Source organism: Panthera pardus, unplaced genomic scaffold, assembly GCF_024362965.1.
Source record: "Panthera pardus isolate Hobbes unplaced genomic scaffold, ASM2436296v1 HiC_scaffold_8, whole genome shotgun sequence".
In the NCBI taxonomy this organism is placed as follows: Eukaryota; Metazoa; Chordata; class Mammalia; order Carnivora; family Felidae; genus Panthera; species Panthera pardus.
In genome coordinates, this window is record NW_026527013.1 from 134368145 (window position 1) to 134386367 (window position 18223).

At 36.7% G+C, this 18223-nt stretch overlaps 1 protein-coding gene across 1 annotated transcript in view; it reads left to right on the top strand.

The window, feature by feature from the left end:
• MET (MET proto-oncogene, receptor tyrosine kinase) overlaps positions 1-18223 on the top strand; it is a 111735-nt gene that overhangs the window by 18420 nt on the left and 75092 nt on the right. The window contains exon 3 of the mRNA XM_053896841.1: positions 7309-8525. Within this exon, the coding sequence (XP_053752816.1) occupies positions 7309-8525 (1217 nt within the window). The remainder of the gene's footprint in view (positions 1-7308; positions 8526-18223) is intronic.

The following is an 18223-nucleotide window of genomic DNA, read 5'->3' on the forward strand; positions in this document are numbered from 1 at the left end:
AGATTTCTTCTGTCCTCAACTTACTGTTAAAAATCATTGTCAACGTAGTATCTGACTACATTAGATGGGATTTTTGACATGGCATATTGTTTCATCTTTCTAAAGTCAATTTAGGCTTTTTTGATGCTCGTAACACTAGTAAATCTTTAGGTATAAGAATCCAATGTTCAACAAAGAATGTTTTAAAATTTGCTTTCTCGACAGCCTGGTAGATCCATTCACTTTTCAATTTAGGTTATACACTTAGATTTTTAGCATTTATCTTTCTGTCTTCAAGTCCACAGACTGCATTCTTTTTTGAGTGTGGGAACTCTCAGTATCTAGATAAGTGCATGGTGTCCAATGGATGTTGACAAACATTTGACTAATATTGTGTGATATAATATGATTCATATGCAGTGAATGTTTATAAATACAGTATTTTAAATGACATCAGGAATCTCCTATTAGAATCTCTTAACTTTGCTTTTATGGGCCTACTTTTAAAATTAATAGAAATAATATAAGTGTGGAGAAGGCTAAGAATTTTTCTTAGGATTTCGCTCTGGCAAGTCCTCCTGGAGATTTAGCTATGACTGTTTTTTATGGCTGCAATTTCCTTAATATGGGGCCTCGGCCATTTTCCATCATCGTAAATCCCTTTTATATACTTAAAAGCAGGATTGAAATGTTTTCTGCTTTTTATATCTTGCCTCTTCACTTAGATACATTATTTCTGTCTTGAGGTTATATTATGTAAATATAGAAAAAATTTGGAATTATATGGCAGGAAAAAACTAGTATACCACCTCAGAAATTTTAACTAATAAATGTGTTTCTAAATCCAAAGTGAAATATTTAAATTTTTTAAACGTTTATTTACTTTTGAGAGAGAGCGAGAGAGAGCCAGTGCACCAGTGGGGGAGGGGCGGAGAGAGGGAGACACAGAATCTGAAGCAGGCTGCAGGCTCTAATCTGTCAGCACTGAGCCCGATGCAGGGCTGGAACCCACAGACCATGAGATCATGACCTGAACTGAAGTCAGACACTTAACCAACTGAGCCACCCAGACGCCCCATCAGAGTGAAATATTTAATTATTCAAGTAAATAAGGAAACCATCTTTGTTCTTTGTTCTAATTACTGTAATATTTTACTTAAAATTGCTTTTATGCACTTGACTTTGTGTTTGAATTCAGAGGTTTGTAGTATTTTCAACTGGACATTGCTTGGTGAGGACTTATTTAGGAGCAAGGAATAAAGAATCACAATGAAACTGCTGATGGAAAAAAAGAGAGAGAGAAAGGAAGGAAGAAAGATTTCACTGGTTTCCATTAGTTTTACACATGGTGGGCACAGAGGCTTGAACAATAACATCGAGAACTTCCCTTTCTCCGTGTCTGGGTTCTCCTGTCACATGGGTCAGTTTCATGTTCAGTCAGGCTTTCTCCACATAATGGATGCCAAAAGTTGGGCATTAGATGCTCTAAGTTAACATCATTTTTAGTGCTTGTGATCTTTGAAAGAGAGAGGTCCTCTCCCAGTATCTGTGTTAAATCTTAAAAAGACTCTGATTGGTCTTGCTTTGGTCACGTGCTTATCCTGACCAAGCTCTGCATCAAAGGAAAAGCTCATTGAAAGGCCAGCTTGGTCTGCAAGCTCACCTTGTGGTAAGGAGGTAAGCCATGTGATGGCAGCCCCATTAGATAGAAGGGGGAGGGTTTTCAAACGAGTTGCCAGTAGTAGAGACATTGAGAACTGGGTAGGTAAAAACAAATGTTTACCAAAATATTGTGCTTTTGAATAAAAATATTTTCTAGGAAATGCAAATAATTTAAAACAGCTCAAATAAGCACGATACATGTTTTAAAAACATTAGAAACAAGAACTATGTTGCATGTTTAGTACATTTTACATAATATTTTATCTTCTATGAATCTCAGTTTCATTATCTGAAAACACAGGAATAATGCTTACCTTATAATTATGCAGACTCGAGGTGGGGATGTAACTGACTGTACCTTGTAAGCTATATAGTGCTATTTATGTAATTGTAAATTATTATGATTTTAAGAAAATCAGTTCCTAAAGAAAGCAAAGTTATCTCTGTCAAAGTCTAGAAAATTTCTCTTACAAATGTATTCCATTACACCTGTGGTGTTTTTTCCTGAGATATCAGTGCTTGAATACAACACACATGTGCTTTGTGATCGGTTTTTGTTGATGAGGAGGACAGTAATGACAACAGCAGTAATAGTGATAGGCACAGGTGGCAACTCAATAAATTCTTTGAGAATTAAATATATTTCTGGGGAATGAAAAACCAATGTAAGTTAGTTTAATGAGAAAACTAGAGGCAGATAGATGGCAGACATAGTGGAGTAGTTTGTCTTAAGTTTAGGCTGAGCTGATATTCCTAGCAAACAGAGTAATCTCTTTAGAGGAAATACTCCTAAATACCAAGAGTTTAATAGCCAAGGTGCCATTCAGATAATTACTCCCAGGAAATGTTTTGCCAGTGAGATTATCTTCACTATCAACTGAAAAGAAATAAAGAAATGTTTTATGGATGATTCATTTTCACCTGCTATGTGTACAACATGGTAACAGAATGAATTAGTCAATCTGTTTGAATCATCTTTACGTGTTCCTTTTAGTAAGGAGCTCAAAGTTGGTTAGATGGCTAGCACTATTTCAGAAAGAAAGAATAAACAGAAACAGTAAAAAAGTCATTCTATATTGAAAGCCTGATCCAGGCACATCATAGGAATAAATGTATCAAGACAAAAATGTATGAAAAATGAAAGTATTTCTGGAGTCACTACCAATATAAATATTAAAATTGCTCACACATCCCGATCTGGCAGATTATACAGATAGAAAAGAAAAAGCAATATATGCCAATGCAATAGCATTGAAGTAGAATGTAATTGTATAAAAACAATCTCAGAGTTGAAAATTATTACAGTTAGAAAATCACTTTTGGAGGTCATTAGTTCAGCCCAGGAGTGTGCTTATAAATATTTAATAATCTTCAGGGAAGGAAAAAAAGCCCTGATTTGTAATGTTTGCCAATTTCTGTGGTGTAAATACTCCACCCAAGGTGGATTTCAAGATAGGTCACTGAACTCAGAGTTGGGAAGAGATGCACGCAATAGGCTGTCATGAGACAGAGGGCTCCAGCACATGAGGAGTTCAACACTATCATTTTGCAAATAAGAAAGCAGCTGAGGCCAAAGAAGTTGGGTGACTGGCTTTGGGTCATACAACTATTTGGCTGCACTGCGACAAGCAAAACTTAGTTTCTCCCCCAGGCTACACCTCAGGATTCTGGATGCGTTATGAGGAAAAGACCATGATTGATTGATGCCTGCCTGACTCCCCAAGCCTGGTTAAGCTCCCCTTCAGGGACCCTCATAGACCGTTCCACATTGAGTTTAAACTGCGGTCTATTTGTCTGTCTCCCCTACTAGTCTGAGATTCACTGATAATTACAATCACTCCCATATCTCAGATGAGTAAACAGAGGCTCAGAGAAGTTATTTGCCCAAGGGGCACACAGACAGCAAATGGTTTTAAACTTCGCAGTCTGTCTCCAGAGCCTGTGCACTTGACTATTCAACTGCCACTTATTTAACCAGCAGTGTCATCAGGCTACATAGCTCAGCAAGAAATAGTTCCAGAAGGTGTCCCTCCTCCATTCCTTATGAAAGACAGACATTTCCTGGAGAAGATCTAGTCTAACCAACATACACCTTTGTTAATGGGGAGGAGACTTAATTAATTGAAATGATCAAGGAAATGGGATGTTTAAGTGTTCTCATTATCTGAGGATTAAACAGAAACCTGTATTTTAATTAAAAGTCCTATTGTTGACAATGGGCTCTAACCCTGGTTATTTGCTTTAATTTAAAAAAAAAACAAAAAAACCTTTCTTTGATTTCTCAGTCTGAAATATGGCTTCACTGCTTGGTATCAAAAGAATGTAAAGAAGAAGAAGACTGGGTTAGCTAACTCCAGGGATATTCTGCAATGTTTTTTTTCCCCCTTAAACAGAAAAAATATCCTCCTTCCCTACTGGTTTTCTTATGATTTGCCTTCTCATCAAGTGAGATAACAACAAAGCCCATTAGTATATTTGTACATTTTCTCGGATTCTAGTTAATTGAGGTTTAGTACTTACTGTGAGTGACTTCTATACCAACTTTAAGATATGGACCTTGTTTTTAAAACATAATTTAATACCTCAGGTTAAAAACAAAAAAAGTTCGTTTTGAAGGCTCCTTCAGAAAGCCTAAAGGAAAAAGTCATTCACCCTCCACATTGCATTAATGGATATCAACTAAGGTACAAATTGGTTGTAATGCTTTTTTTTTTTTCTTTTGGCAGTAATGGTTCATTTATTTTCTTTCTTTACTATATTTCCTAAAGAAAATACAGTGATAAATTATGTAGTAGGCTAATGTTCCCAATTTTAGAAGATACACTAATACCATATCAAGAAGTTCATTTAATTTTCCCCCATAATATATTCTAGAAGTTTTAGACACATATTCATAGTTTGTTTGGAATTTAATTTTGTCTTCTCAGAGGAAAAATTGTTTTAAACCCTTCTTTTCCTCTACTTCTTGTCATTCCCCCCACTATTGCCAACAATTTTCTAGTACGTTTCAAAACAATGAGAATTACATATGTAAATACCAAGTACAACACCCTGCATTTATATATACACTGTATAACGGCCAAAGCTTTCAAAGATGAGATCTCTTTTTCATACTTAAAACAATTGTGTGAAGATATTGCACTCCAGGATCGAGAGGTGGATGAACTACCCAGAGTCCTACAGCTAGGGAGGGAAAGGGCAAGACCCAGGGCTCTGATTGTCTAACTTCTGCTCCAGTGCACTCTCTTCTTAGCTTAGGAAGCTGCTTCAGTACTAGTGAAGCATTTAAGAGCCTGGACAGATTCCTGTCAGGCAGACATGGGATTGAATTTGGTTCTGTGTGACTTTTGGCTAGTTTACTCATCTGGTAGAGGAGAATAATAATACTTTCTACTTCAAAGGGTGTTTATAGGGGCGCCTGGGTGGCTCAGTCAGTTAAGCCTCTGACTCAATTTCAATTCAGGTCATGATTTCATGGGTCATGGGTGAGAGCCCTGCTTCGGGCTCGGAGCTGACAGTATGGAGCCAGCTTGGGATTCTCTCTCTCTCTCCGTCTCTCTCTCTCTCTGACCCTTCCCTGCTTGTGCTCTCCATTCTCTCTCTCTCCCCCTTTCTCTCTCTTTTCCCCTTTCTCTCTCTTTCTCTCTCTCTCTTCCTCCCTCTCTCTCTCTCTCTCTCAAATAAATAAACCTAAAAAGAAAAGGGTGTTTATAAAGAGTAAATCAGAGGGTTTAGCAGAATGCCTGGCACATGGTAAGCATTCAGTACATGTTATTGTTATTATTATATGGCTTATACCTCTTTCACTTCTTCACCTTAATGACACTTTGCTTTGCCCTCTGGTCCAACTAGAACTCTTTCTACTTGAAGAGAAAGCCACAACACATTGTGTTTTATCTTAGGAGCTATTAAGCAATCCTTACTTTCATTTCCTGCTGACCTCTTTTTGCATGCCTTATTGTAGCTATTCTAAACCTCTTTCTCCAATCTGAAGAACCTAGTCCCTCTTCTGTAACCATTACTTTCAGTGATGGTCATATACCCTAATTTATTTTTAGAATGTTGAGGTCATATTCCCTGAACTCCCTCAGTGTCTGTACTTATCTTCATCTGACTTATCCTCACCTGCTGTCTCAGAAAGAGTGATCTCTCTTATGTTCTAGGCTCTTGAAAGTGCCTCTTTTTACTCTTTTTGGAATATTGCTCCAACAGTTTTTATGTCCCCCATTTGCTTTCCTTGGGCTTCTCTGGGCTTACTACATGCAGTTCTCTGGGCCCTCTGGGCAGTTCTTCTGGCCATGCCATATTCTCTTTCCTGCCTCTGTATCTTTGCACACACTGCTCATAATCATAATAATTCTAAGTACGAATTATTCCCCCCTCTCTTAATGCTTTTAGCTTTGGTTAGTGCTATGCAGGGTATTATAATGCTGTGTATTCTTGTTATTTTTGTATGTGTGCTGTCTCTCAACCACACTGTAGGTTTACTGAAGAGTAAGTGCCACATCCCATTTCCATAGTGCAAGCACAGAGCCATGCACATACTAGTTGTTAGATTTTGTAGACCTAGGGTTAGTCTTTAGCATAGTTATAATGCCTAGTAAGTTTTTAAAGGTTCCTTTTGTCCTGTCAGAATTATGCACCAAAAAAGAAGGGGAAAGAGTAATAGCTATTTGGTTTCTATTCCTTCTAAGTCCTCTCCTTTCTAACCTACCACCTTGCCTTCAACTTTTATAATTAGAACTAACAAGGTTTGTAACGCGTACCTTAAGTTTTTCAAAACTGAAAAACAAATACACTCGTTGAAAACTAGAAATACTGTCCATGTGCATACAATGGAATGTTAAGATAATGTGGGTTTTTTTGTTTTTTGTTTTTTGGGTTTTTTTTTACTAAATAGCTTTTGACTTGGTAATAAACAATATGTTGTTTTTCTCTGAGAAATAATTCTAGGACTTTAGTCCTGAACATTTTATTTTATACATTTTCAGTTTGCTGTTTTTATGTTTCTAGTGATCTCACATTAAGTTAAGCATTTGTCTATCCAAAACAATAGGTCTGCTATAGCCAAATTATAACCATACCTTTCCTCTGCACACAAAATCCTATAAACAGCATGTGATCATATTGCTTCTAGAATTTATGATTGTTTTCTTCCAAAAGGAAGCTAAATTTAGACTAGTAATTCTACATGCTCCCAAGAAAACAATGCCTGCTGTGATTTCTAGAATAAATGAATCTGAACCACAGTTCCTTTACTTGACTAACTGAGAAGGCTTAAATATCAACCTAGTCATTAACCACAGATATTAAACCACATTAAACAACCAGCAAGCGGTTAAGAAAGAAACTTGCTGTTTCTGACTTTATTGCTAAATGAGTCTAACTTAGTTGCTGTATTGTCTTAATACAGAACATTGTTTGCATCTCATAATGGTTCTCTAAAATTACTCGTTCTGGCTTGAGTTCTAAAATTAAACTATGTGGAGTCATGTCCATCTGTACAATGCATCTTTATGTGAAACCAGCTAGAGTTTTTCGTTTTCACTTGATGTAAAAATTCCAGTTAGGAAGCTTTGTTTCTAATAGTTTAACTGGTATAGTTCTTTCAGTTTCTTTGTTTCTAATGACAACTAAACTGCTCTCGCCTTGAACATGTTTTGGCAGATAAGCTTCTCACCATGAAGGCCCCTGCTGTGCTTGCACCTGGCATCCTTGTGCTTCTGTTTACCTTGGTGCAGAAGAGCTATGGGGAGTGCAGAGAGGCACTAGTAAAGTCTGAGATGAATGTGAACATGAAGTACCAGCTTCCCAACTTCACTGCAGAAACACCCATCCAGAATGTTGTTTTACACAAGCATCATATTTACCTTGGTGCAGTTAACTATATTTACGTTTTAAATGACAAAGACCTTCAGAAGGTTGCTGAGTACAAGACTGGGCCCGTGCTGGAACACCCAGATTGTTTCCCATGTCAGGACTGCAGCCACAAAGCCAATTTATCAGGTGGTGTTTGGAAAGATAACATCAACATGGCTTTACTTATTGACACGTACTATGACGACCAACTCATTAGCTGTGGCAGTGTCCACAGAGGGACCTGCCAGCGACATGTCCTTCCACCCAGCAATACTGCTGACATACTGTCAAAAGTTCATTGCATGTACTCCCCACAGGCAGACGAAGAGTCCAGCCACTGTCCTGACTGTGTGGTGAGTGCCCTGGGAACCAAAGTCCTGATATCTGAAAAGGGCCGGTTCATCAACTTCTTCGTGGGCAATACCATAAATTCCTCTTACCTAACAGATCATTCATTGCATTCAATATCAGTGAGAAGGCTAAAGGAAACTCAAGATGGCTTTAAGTTTTTAACAGACCAGTCTTATATTGATGTTCTCCCTGAATTCAGAGATTCCTACCCTATTAAATACATCCATGCCTTTGAAAGCAACCGTTTTATTTACTTTTTGACAGTCCAGCGAGAAACTCTAGATGCTCAGACTTTTCACACAAGAATAATCAGGTTCTGTTCTGTAGACTCTGGATTGCATTCCTACATGGAAATGCCTCTGGAATGTATCCTCACAGAAAAGAGAAGAAAGAGATCCACAAGGGAGGAAGTGTTTAATATTCTCCAAGCTGCATATGTCAGTAAGCCTGGGGCCCACCTTGCTAAGCAAATAGGTGCCAACCTCAATGATGACATTCTCTATGGAGTATTCGCACAAAGCAAGCCGGATTCTGCTGAACCAATGAATCGCTCTGCTGTCTGTGCATTCCCTATCAAATATGTCAATGAATTCTTCAACAAGATTGTAAACAAAAACAACGTGAGATGTCTTCAACATTTTTATGGACCCAACCACGAACACTGCTTTAATAGGGTAAGTCACGTTAATTTTCCACTTATAAATTATAAGGTATAAGTAGAATAAGTAGCAGTCTGAAAAGAATATCAAGGGCTTTTTGGTGCTTGGTAAATGATCTTTTTCCAAAATATTTGTACGTTCTTTCCAAGAAAATTTAAATATTGAATATTCATTTAATGGTAAAATCATAGCTTGAGAAAAAGTTAATGTGGTTCTAAAAGAAAATATATTTTACAGTTTGGGTTTACATGTTTGTCAACACTTCAGATTTTTTTTTTTTTAATGTTTATTTATTTATGAGAGAGAGAACACAAGGGGGAGGGGCAGAGAGAGAGAGAGAGACAGAGAATCCAAAGCAGGGTCCAGGCTCCGAGCTGTCAGCGCAGAGCCCCATATGGGGCTTGAACTCACGAACTGCGAGATCATGACCAGAGCCAAAGTCAGATGCTTAACCAACTGAGGCACTCAGGTGCTCCAACACTTGAGATTATTAAACTTATTTCTCATAGAAGTTTTAATAGTTCTAACAAATTTACATAAACCGTAACACAATAACAGTTAAACACAATTGCTGAGATCCCGATGCAGTCTTTACAACATTTAGAATAAGAAGCTCAAGTTAATTTGTGGGTTTTTGAAGGCATTTTCCTTATAAGGCCCCATTCACTCACTGATATACAAATAAATGCTTTATATTCTAGGCATTACATGAAAATTAACCAAAAACAAAATAAATCTCTTCTAAAATGTTGATAAATAAAATATTTTTAAATGTGTGAATACACTTCTCTGAATAACTTAGAAAACTAGACAAAAGTTTTGCTCTCACATCTTTCCTTTGGAACATGTATGGACTTTCTACTTGAATAGACATGTGTCTACCACCTTCTAGTTAGGTACTTTTACCTGGATGGTGTTTGATATTTATAAATATAAATGTTTTAATCAACGCTTGTTTAAGCCTACATGAAATGATACTTTCACAGAAGGTGTTAGGGACAGTCTCTGTTGCTTTGATTTAGATGTAGTAAAAGCTACCAGCTATACTAGACGGTTTATCCTAGTAGCCATCAGATCACTCGGTACTAGAAGAAGAGCACCAAAACAGGAGTTCATTATGTCCTTGGGCTTTTTGGTTTGGGCCCAGATTTGAACATATGAACCTGGCTACTCCTAACATAATGACCCGTGGTGATCATAATTGGATGAACAAATAGTGTAGCTTTTCTATAGATGGTTTGACTTTGGAAATCCAAATCTCTCTACTCTAAAAGTTCTTAGCGTCAGAAAGAAGGTTGAAATTGTAAGCAGGAAGGACATTAAGCATCTCCTTGATGAAACAGAGTATATAATTTGCTGAAGGGTACCAAGGACATAGGAATTCAGAAACATTTGGTTCACTTTTGCTGAAATGTCTGAGATACTTCCCCACATGGAAACTACAAACAACTTATAAAGGTAGAAAATGCTGAGAAAATGAATTCATGTTTCAGTGAACTAAAGACATACCTTCCCTCCTTCCCCCTCCAAAGTCTAGGAATAAAAAATAATATGCATGCATAAATCCCTAGTAGGACTTATTTCTCCCTGCATCCATATCATATATGTCAGAAACTCTGTAAGAAGCAATAAAGATTCCTCATGAGGCTGCCCCTTTTCTTCACTAGAAAATACAGAAGAATGAAGGAAACAAAAGGACTTTCAGAAACCTGAAATTAGGGGGGGAAATGTAATATTAATAGCATTCCAGAGAAAATACTTTTTTGTATCCAATAAATTACATCAGAAACACGAGTTTTAAAAGATTCTATTAGAAGTTCCTCCAGGGCCTCTAAAGCACATGACTTTGCTATTTAAATCTTGTTCTGTTAAAAGTTAAAAAGATACTTTACCTTATGAGGGAACATTGATATCTCATTTTCTTATTTTGTACATTTTAGCCCCCCCCCCCCCGCTGTGTAAAATACTTATCAATTCTAGAAATTCTCAAAATAAATTTGAACTTTTTTTTTATCCCTTTCACTCCTTTAGTATTTTCCAAGAGAAACAAAAAGTCAGGATTATCCAATGAAATTCAGGTCAGTTTTAGCATGCAGGAAAAAAATGCCCCAAATGCACCATTTGCACCTGAAATCATTATCATTCCCATTGCAAAATTCTTGTGGAAAACAGATGGGGCTTGCCAACATAGTCTTCCTACCAGGGAAGCCAAGTTTTGCACTGGCCAAATTCCATAAAGACAAATACCTTCCAACTTCTTCTACTTATTTGCCTGTTTATCTTCTCTGGTTACTAAATATCAAAATTCTTCTGAGAATGAAACTACCTACATTGTCAGTTTTCATACACCAATCCACAGAAAGAACTCAGATTCCCCCAATAATCAGCATACAGTCATTTCCTAGCTTCATCTTAAAATAAGGTCACCTAGAGAGCCTTTACTCACACAAAACAAAATGATTTACAAAATCAAACCTGTTTGGAAAGACCAAGCAATAAGATGACTCCATTTTGTCTTGGCAACTTTTCTTGGCAAGATATCAGGTGACCCTTCTAACAATTTCTTGGAACTGAGCTTTGGTTTTGGCATAAAGGTTGATGAATAAACACATATATTATAGTTTTGTTATTAACATCTCTAATCCATCAGATCTTTATGGAGGGACTATTGTGTGCTCTGTAGACAAGGAAAACTGCAGTGGTAACCTTGTGCTAAGGCTTCTGCCCAGTCCTCAGTGTGTGAACAAAGCCATGGCAGGGGTTTTCTGGCCCTCTTTGAGCTTCCGCCATGTACAAAAAGAGTTTCTATCACAGGATCAGACAGAGAGAGTGCCAAGAAAGGGTCTTTTAAGTTGTAGGGGTCCAGCCAGTATATAAGCCTGACTTGGCTTATTTCAGATCACATATTAGGTTGCTTTTCCCACTCGCATTTTATGAAACAGGTCTATACTTTTCATATTGGTGACATCTCTAAAGCCCTCTTTTGAGTCATTTGATAGTTTCCAGAACACATCATCTTCACATCTAAGTTGTCTGTGCTTCAGAACTCTTTGATTCTGCATATGATGTTGTTTCTGGAAACTTATCCTAAGCCATATATGTACCCATTCATGTAATATTAGAGTTGATTGTATCAGTTCTATAAAAATAAATTCTTGATCTTCACAATGTAACCATTTTCTATGTTGCTTTTGAGAATGATTCTTAAAGGATAGATATGTTTACAGTGATTTCTAGCACTTAGAATTATGAGATTAAATACCCACAAATAATTACTAAATCTTTAGTCTTAAATATGTTACCACCTTTTTACTCATTCATCATTTGACCTCTGTAAACATCTTAAACTGGTATTTGATTAAAGTTGTTTTAGTCTAATGCGTATTTACTAGACAGCACATTATTATTCAAAATAAAATAATTGAGAAAATGTCCCATAATATGGAGAGTTTATAAATCAAATTTGGGGATAAACAGTATTAAAAATTCAGTTCATTTTATTTATTTATTTTTTTATTATTTATTTATTTTTTATTTATTTATTTTTGGGACAGAGAGAGACAGAGCATGAACGGGGGAGGGTCAGAGAGAGAGGGAGACATAGAATCGGAAACAGGCTCCAGGCTCTGAGCCATCAGCCCAGAGCCTGACGCGGGGCTCGAACTCACGGACCACGAGATCGTGACCTGGCTGAAGTCGGACGCTTAACCGACTGCGCCACCCTGGCGCCCCAAAAATTCAGTTCATTTTAGATGGGATGTATACACAGTGGAATATTACTCAGCAATCAAAAAGAGTGAAATCTTGCCATTTGCAACAGCATGAATGGAACCTGAGTATATTATGCTAAGCGAAATAAGTCAGTCAGAGAAAGACAAATATTATGATTTCACTCATATGTGTAATTTAAGAAACAAAACAGATGAACATAGGGGAAGGGATGCAAAAATAAGATGAAAACAGAGAGGGAGACAACCCATAAGAGATTGTTAAATACTGAGAACAAATGGAGGGTTGCTGGCAGGGTATTGAGTGGGGGGGATGGGCTAAATGGGTGATGGGCATTAAGGAGGACACTGGTTGGGATGAGTACTGGACTGGGTGTTATATGTAAGTGGTGAATCACTGAATTCTATTCCTGAAAAACAATAATAAAATAAAATAAAAATTTTTAAAAATTCAGTTCATTTTAAGCACATTGATGGGACTCTTCAACAGTATTATATAAGGGATTTACTAACATGACATTTACTCTGGGAGAAAACTAGAATCAATACACATTGACCCAGTTCCTTAAAAATGGGATCAATATTGAATAAAAGAATTTTCTTAATCCCCAATTCTCTAAAGATCCTATTCCCTAAATTATACTTTCTAAGAGAATTGGATTAATACATTTTGGAAAGATTTTTAATCAGAGTTGAAATTAGAAAAAGAGTTCTTGTAATATCTCTTACCTAACCAGAAAATAACAATTACCACATTATACTTTTTCTTGCAATCCCATTTCAAAGTTTTGCTTCATATGTAAGCATTTGGAAGAGTAAGAGTAGGCTTGTAGTAAAAAATATTTTCACCAACATCTTAGTGACCATTGATTGATCAGTTGAGGGGGAAAAGCATCCAGTTTGGTGCCAGACACCCCTGGATAGAAGTCCCAGCTTATTGCATATCAACTGTGTGACTTTTGCTGCATGACTTAACTCCTCAGAGCCTCAGTCTCCTTGTTTGTAACATGCAGAGAACAAAACCTACTTCACACGGTTTTGTAAAAATTGGGAATAATACATAGAGAGTACCTGGCACAGTAAGATGACCATAAATTCAGGGCACCTGGGTGGCTCAGTCGGTTGAGTGTCCTACTCTTGATTTCAGCTCAGGTCATCATCCCAGGGTCTCAGGATCAAGCCCCATGTTGGGCTCTGTGCTGAGCGTGGAGCCTGATTAAGATATTCTCTCTCTCTCTCTCTCTCTCTCTCTCTCTCTCTCTCTCTCTGTCCCTCCCTCTGCCCTGCTTGTACTCCCTCACTCTCTCTCTGTCTCTAAAATATTTTTTTAAAAAAAGGAACCATAAATGTAGCTCTTTAGGAGACAACAGCATGGTCTAAAGGAACAAGACTGAAGTCAAAGAGATCTGGTCTGTACCTGATCATTTTATACCTGTCTGGTCACAAGAGCATTATTTAAATCTCTGAACCCATTTTCTTCCATGCAATACCATTGGGAAGACAAGTGCAAAAATGTTTGCAAAAGACCCTAACTTAGTCCTTGGTACCTAACAAATAGCAATTATTATTGTAAGGAATATTGTAAGGAATTCTTTATGTAAAGAAAGGCAAATTTAGATTATTGGATTTTCTGGAAGGGGTAAACTCTGGTTCTACTGCTCATGAAAGTCTTTCACTTACCTTCCTACCTGTTATGAGTGACCTACCTCCATAATACTTAATTCGTGTAAGTAATTCTTAAAACTTGATTGTTTAAAAAAGAGAAAGGGAGAGAGAGAGAGGGAGAGAGGTGGAGAGTGGTGGTAGTTTGGAGAGGAGAGCCAGGCTAGAAGTTATAAGGTGTGCCCCGTTCCCACTTTCAATTCTGACTGTCCATGGCACTGTAAGATACTAAGCTTATGTAATTTAAATTATACTCTGCATTCAAGAATTTTCAGATAATGCTGTTTTAGAAAAAGTCAACTTCACAGGTTGTTTGTGTCAAGCTTCCTTGTTTTTAAATATCATTTATACTCAAATTCAAAGAGTAGCCAACCACTTCCCAAAATAAAGGAAACTTAAAGTAGTAATTTTCCATCTCCGTTTCAAGGAGTGCCAAAGTTAAAGGGTCACCACTCAGAGCCATCTGAGGAAGAAAGCAAAATGATTAGAACAATTTTGAATGAAAACAAAATCAAAACAAGATGCAAACAAGGAATAATAGGAATAGGCAGAAAAATAAACATACAGTGATGTTTCTTTATTACTATTATAAAAATGATAGATGAGTAAAATTGGGTTACATTTAAGTTGTAATGGAAGAAAATAATTGCAGCTTTCCATCAGGAAACCACAAGGACCATTATTGATCTGCCATCCTCAGGGCATGTCTCGTAATATTTAATAAAATAAACAAAGATTTATAACTCTTTATAGGCCATGTATCTGTAATCTCCCACACACCGCACCATTTGAACTGGGAATGTGGAGTCAGTGTTACAAATAACATCCATGTAATTATACTGGTTTGGCATGTCTTATTTAAACAATCTAGCACTCTCAAGAGAGTATTTTTGTATTAAGGATGAAAAATGTGAAGTCGGATTTCAGGGTTTTCTTAGTTTCTATGCTACGAAATGAGAGAATGTTATCCTATATGAAAAATGTTTTTGAGGATTCTTCATTCTAAACACTAGATACCTTGGCCTTAAGCCAAACGTAATAGCTACCAAAGCAAAATCTTGCAAAAAAGAAAATCCTTGAGGTATAATGATTCAGTATACTGTTTTAAAAATCTGAGTAAAAATTTGTTAATTTTACACTTGATTCCTCTCCTCCCATTAACTCGTTTATTCTCACCCAGGCTCAGGGAGTTGCTGCTCCCTAACTTACTTATTTGAATTCTACATGCTAACGTCCCATGAAAAGTAGCATATTGCATTATTTTATTTTCTTTTAAATTTTTTTTTAACGTTTATTTATTTTTGAGACAGAGAGAGACAGAGCATGAATGGGGGAGGGTCAGAGAGAGAGGGAGACACAGAATCTGAAACAGGCTCCAGGCTCTGAGCTGTCAGCACAGAGCCCGACGCGGGGCTTGAACTCACGGACCGCGAGATCATGACCTGAGCCGAAGTCGGACGCTTAACCGACTGAGCCACCCAGGCGCCCCTGCATTATTTTATTAAAAATAATTTAAAATAATTTTCTTTCCAGAATTTTGTGATACTCTGTGAGATCACAGGGCACACCCAGAGGGTATTGAAAATGTGTTACAGTGAGCCATTAATATCTTCTACTCTCTCTCTTCCTCCTGCTAACCTTTCTTTAAACCATTTGGTAGCTTATTCATAGGTCCACCCCAGGAAAGAATGAAAAAGCAAGGGCATGACATTTTTATAAGATAACAGCAAAGAAATACAGTTAATGCTGAAACCGTTATCAAAAACGTAGGTAGGCTTTACCTGTGGATTATGTTGATCCATGATGTGATGAATGCATTTTAAATTAATTCTTTATTCTCAGTGCCTTTTGAAGCAGGTGGTATGATCTGTATTTTATTTAAGTAGTTGAGTTCTACATGGAGATTCACTTGGTAAAACTAATAATGTAGCAAACAATAAGGCATTCATGCAAAAAATGTCTTAAAGTTGGTTTTTGAAAAGCTGAAGTGTTAACAAGACAGTTCTAATACACGATATTTTCGTTGTCATACTGCTACATACTGTTATACTACTACTGATTAGAGGCAAATGAAAACCTGTGGAATCCTGCATTTTGATAAAAATGTTAACCTCCTTGAGTAATAATGGATTTTTTTACTCAGAATAATATATCGAATTCTGGGTGTTACACCTTTACTTCATACTTCTGTCTTATCAGTCGTCATCCCACCCTGCACTGTTATCTCCTCTAATAAGAAAAAAGAGGATCTGTTAGAATTTGGATGGAATACCCATGAGGAATTTCTCCCGTTGCTTATTCATGGATTGGCACAGATACCGAGTCAGTGGGCACACAGAGTCCAGAATGACTCAGTGCCCAGATAAGTGCTGTAAGTCACATCTCCAGCAGCCAGGGAGGGCTGTAAAGGGCTCCTATATCAAGGGAATGAAACCAAGGGCTCAGCTACTCTTGAAATCTTTAAGACTCCCTCAGTGTGTTTTGGGGTGTTTTGTTTGTTTGTTTTTGTTGGGGTGTGTGTGTGTTTAATAATAGTGAATGTGGTAAGTGATTCTGGGATCCTGGATACAGTCCAATTTGCTAATTATATATTTTTTCTAACTAAAATGTTCCAAGCTGGTTCATTTGCATATGAATTGCTTGCTGAGCAGTGTTGACTTCCTTTCTTAAAAGCCTTGGGGAAGAAGTTTACTGCACATCACCCTAAACCTAGGCTAATTTAGAACAGATGAAGTGTGTCTACCTTCTATATTTCAAAAATATTATCTAGTTTTTCAACAAGAGGACAGAAAAACGTCTTACAAATTCATGCTGATATAGAATAAAGGCTATTTTCACCACTCTGTGCTCGCAAGTAAGGGGAAATGCCTTATGAATAGTGTAGCTGGGAAACAAAAATTAAAATTGTGAGTTCAGACTAAAGTCTGACCTCAGTTGTCTTATTTGGGCAAATCACCAAAATGTTCATCAATCAGAGGACATTAAAATGGTAGGTGACATTTCAAATCATGCTCTAGGTAAAAAGGGTGAATTTAGGTCAGTTTTGATTTGTTAAGCACTCTTTTCTAGAGCTGATTTTATGAAAATTAAGTTTGCTAAGTTGCCATGTCAAAATATATGGATTATTCATGATTTGCTTTAATTTGTGTCCATGTACCAGAAAAGTGTAAATTTGTATAATATTAAATTTTCCAGTGACATTTTTAATTTAAAATCTGATTAACACTTGCATGTAGCAACTGCTCTACTAACTTAACTATAGGTGAGGTGGTGCTCAGCAAGTGGGAAAAATGCAAAGATTAAATTGGTCTGTTAGCTGAGCGAATCAATAGTATTTAGTGCTAATGCATTAAGCAGATACAAGCACTAATGCAGTGGCAGTCAATAGCAAAAACAAACATCTCTAAAAATTATCTTGACAGTAAAATGTGCAAATTTTTCCATTTTTTGAAAGCTGCTTACATTGCATGCTTGTTCTTTCATCTTACTAGTTTAAGCCAAGTTCTAGAAACCTAATCATTTTATTTAGTGCATAAAATGACCAAAAACTTGTGATCATTGTTTTCAGCAAAAGACAGAAAAAAGGTTTTATTCATACAACCAAGATTCAACAAGAAATTCAGTAGATATGGAGTGCCTGACCTTTCAGATCTTATAGTGATGAATGAGATAGCCATGGTTCTTGTCTTTTTGAAGTGAACACACTAGGGGAGGGCTGTCAATAAGAAGCCAGTCACACCAATAAACATATCATGATAGTTTATGAAATATAGTGTGAGGGACATAAAAATCTGTGAATGTAAGCTAGGAGGAATATGTTAACTTCATAGCGTAGTCACAAAAGACCACCCTGAGGAGGTGAAAGTTAACTTTTACATAAAGCCCAAAATTTTAGAAGAAGCCATATGTCCTTAGTACAAGGCCAACTACTTATTTAATTAACTTATAATTATTACCTATTTCATAAACTTGAGGTCTTAACTACATGGTGCTGCTTTTAACCAGCTTTTTAAAGTGAGTTCTGGATATGAGTACATATTGTTTTACACTTAGAAAAACATATCGCAAGAGGTAGAACTGTGCCAGAGATTTTAACTTCTTTAACAGTTTGTTTTTTAAAAAGTTGTTACTGTATATAAAGTTTGTCTTTTCTTTGATTTCTAAGGGAATTAAGTTACTTTTCATTAAGTAATTCTTAGTATGAGGAAGATACTATGTAGATTTCTAGAAGCTAATGACATAATGTAGGTAGCACTTACCTCCTCTCCTAGCCTGTCACCTTAATCAGCTTTGAAAAATAGAGGTTTCTTGTATCTCTCCACG